This window comes from Mus caroli, chromosome 15, assembly GCF_900094665.2.
Source record: "Mus caroli chromosome 15, CAROLI_EIJ_v1.1, whole genome shotgun sequence".
NCBI lineage: Eukaryota > Metazoa > Chordata > Mammalia > Rodentia > Muridae > Mus > Mus caroli.
In genome coordinates, this window is record NC_034584.1 from 59,743,116 (window position 1) to 59,746,318 (window position 3,203).

Below are 3,203 nucleotides of genomic sequence, written 5' to 3' on the forward strand. Positions count from 1 at the left end.
TCCATCCAATAGCTGACTGTGAGCATCCACTTCTGTGTTTGCCAGGCCCCAGCATAGTCTCACAAGAGACAGCTATATCAGGGTCCTTTCAGCAATATCCCGCTAGTGTATGCAATGGTGTCAGCGTTTGGAGGCTGATTACGGGATGGATCCCTGGATATGACAGTCTGTAGATGGTCCACCTCTTCGTCTCAGCTCCAAACTTCGTCTTTGCAACTCCCTCCATGGGCATTCCGCTCCCAATTCTAAGAAGGGGCAAAGCGTCTACACCCTGGTCTTCGTTCCTCCTGAGTCTCATATGCTTTGCAAATTGTATCCTATATCTTGGGTATTCTAAGCATCTAGGGTTCTATATGTTTTATTTCTTTTAAATTGAGGGAATAGATTAGAAAGACACAGAAAGCTCTATGGCAAGACTTGAGGGGAATGAGTTGATAAGCAACAATGTGGGTAATTGAAATGACAAGGTCATTTTAAATAGGGATAAAGGAAGCAGTGGGGTCTGCCATTGTTGCTACAGACACAGCTAACACCCCAAAAGTCCTAAAAGTCTCCAAGCCATCTTCCTTTCCATCTCTGCACTTGCCATTTTATTCTTTGCTGGACTGACTTCTCCAGTTTTCTACTTCCATAACTTCTATTCCTCCATCAAACCCTGGATGTCTCTCTTCTGATGGGGTCCTATAGCATTTGGTTCTGGATCTCCTATGTCACTATTACACTGGTTTGAAATTTCCTGCTTTATATTACCAAATTCTCCACTAAATAAAGCTTTGATTTCAAATTTCAGAAGTACTATTATTCAAAAACAAAAATACTATACCCAGTTATACAACCCTCTCCCACATTGGTATTCTTGTAATGTATTTAATATTTTACATGACTTTCTGGAATAATTTACTATTCAGTGAAAATGTAAGGACAGAATGAAGGCCAGGTGAGCAGGTGCTTTAATCCTAAAAATTAACCCAGAATTCTCCAAGGGAACTTCATTCTTTCCTTCTTATTCTTACCATTCTGTATGTGTATGTGTGTGTGTGTGTGTGTGTGTGTGTGTCCATGCAGAAGCCAAAAGGGGATTTGGAACTGGAGTAAAAGACAATTGTGAGCTACCTGATATAGATGCTGGGATCTGAACTCAGGTCATCTAGAAGAGTGTTAAGTGTTCTTACCTGCTGAACCATCTCTGTAGTCCCATAGGAATGTTTGCATTTGTGATGCTTGTCAAGGAAGTATGACTAACACATTTTTACTTGGATAGGAGACTTAGTCCTAGCACTTTTATTTTTATTTTAACTTGAGCTTTACAACTATTATGTCCCACCAGCCAACTATGACCCAGTTCCTAGATCTATTTGTAATTCATCTTTAAAACACCTGCCTTAGTATAATACATGACTGACAGAGAGTAGAGACTCAACACACTTTCAGTTAGTGAGAGAAAAATCTGTTGAAGTGGGCTGACTCTAGATAATACAAAAAGCATTGTTTTGAAAATTTTCCTTTTCTTCACTGTGAAGAAATACCCCTTCCTTGTCTGTTTACATTCCTGGGTCTGTCAACTTGTTTATTCCCCTCTTCATTTAAGTAAAGCACCCAAGCCTATTGAGGCAAACTAGATCAAATCTAAAAACAGACTAGGGGAAAGGGTACAAACCTGGGATTGGTGCTCAGATTTGGTGGATAATGGAGATTTTTAAAAAATGAAAGATAAAGTTAGTAAGGGATAAAGTTAGTAAGGTTTTAAGATGACACTGAGACTTGAGAAATTGGTCCTCTGCTTACTGGGGAAGGACATGAATTTCTACTGTTTAACAATCCAGAATAAAGCCCAGAAGCATCTTCTATCAGTACTGGAAGACATAAAGATGCCTAGATCCTCTAATGAAGTGTGATCAGCCTCCTGATTTTCTCTGGCAGGTAACAATTGCTGTGAATTAAAGAGCTGTAATTTAGATAGGTAAATATTTTGATTGTATTTTTCCTAGAAAATTCCCTCAAGTATAGGACACTGGTATCCAAAGTCCTTGGTAGTAGGTAATTCTACCACACATAGTGTGATTCATCTCTGTGCAATCTAAACTCAACTCACCGTACCTAAACTCAACTCAACTCAACTCAACTCAACTCAACTCAACTCTCCCATCATTTAATCTTAATCCAATCTAGAATATCTAAGCACAACTCTTCTTTACACAACTCATTTAATCTGAAATTACCTCATCTCTATTAGGGCAATCCAGTTCAACTCAATCAACTCATCTCAACCCAACCTAATTCATCTCAATTCATCTCAGACAAAATTCAGCAAAGCATAGCTCAGCTCAACTATATTTACCAGATCCTGCATTTTGTTTTGAGAATGTAGAGATGAATAAAGCCCTGTGCTCAGAGATGTAAAAATCTAGTGGGGGCACATTGTAGAGTAAATTCTCTTATGTCACCTGTCACCTGCCTGGGAATTATCTAATGCCTAGCCTGATAAATTTCAGAGAAACCACATACAATAAGAAGACTATAACTATTTAGTATTCATTGCCTGCCTGGGGATTATTTAGTGCCTTGCTACCTGGTAACTTTCAGAGAGACCACACACAATAAGAAGACTATAACAATTGAGTGTGCAAGGGAGTCACTGTCCCAGGTTACCTTGTGGCTTCTGAACTGAAATCCCGCTTTTGGATTGCACAGAGGCATTGCTGGAAGAAGCGGCAGAGTTCCATCAGACATGGGGTGAGTTTCTTCATGGCCAGGGGCAGAGGAGTATCTGTAATGGCCTCTTCTTGGAGGAGTGGACGAGGACACTCTGGAACATGCAATCACAGACATATGAAATCAGTAAGAGCTCAGCAAACATCTTCTCTTAGGTATGACTTCTGATAGGTTTACACAGTCTAGCCCTTATTATAGGTAGATTGGAAACAGACAATAGAGAGGGTGGTTTCATTACTGTTCAGTGAAGCTACTGTGGGAATGTCAAAAGACTGGTAGAGAATGATAGTAATAGGGTTCAGGAGGAGACCAGGCATGGGTTCTCTGAGGAGCATACATCTAAATTGTAGAATAGAAATGCACTGGGGTCAGGGCATCACTGGTACAGAGGGTATCTTACTATCATGCAAACGGATAGTTGGTAGAGGTTGGGGGAGATGGATAATGCTTTAAATACAGAGGGTGTGCTGCGGTATGTTGTGTGTGTGTGT

At 40.1% G+C, this 3,203-nt stretch overlaps 1 protein-coding gene across 1 annotated transcript in view; it reads right to left on the minus strand.

Annotated features, from left to right (window-relative positions):
- Window positions 1-1,881: 1,881 nt before the first annotated feature.
- Window positions 1,882-3,203, minus strand: part of Hhla1 (HERV-H LTR-associating 1) — a 36,615-nt gene continuing 35,293 nt past the window's right edge. The window contains exons 15-16 of the mRNA XM_021182717.1: window positions 2,650-2,806; window positions 1,882-1,930 (exon numbers count right to left, since the gene is read on the minus strand). Coding sequence (XP_021038376.1) covers window positions 1,882-1,930; window positions 2,650-2,806 — 206 coding nt within the window. The remainder of the gene's footprint in view (window positions 1,931-2,649; window positions 2,807-3,203) is intronic.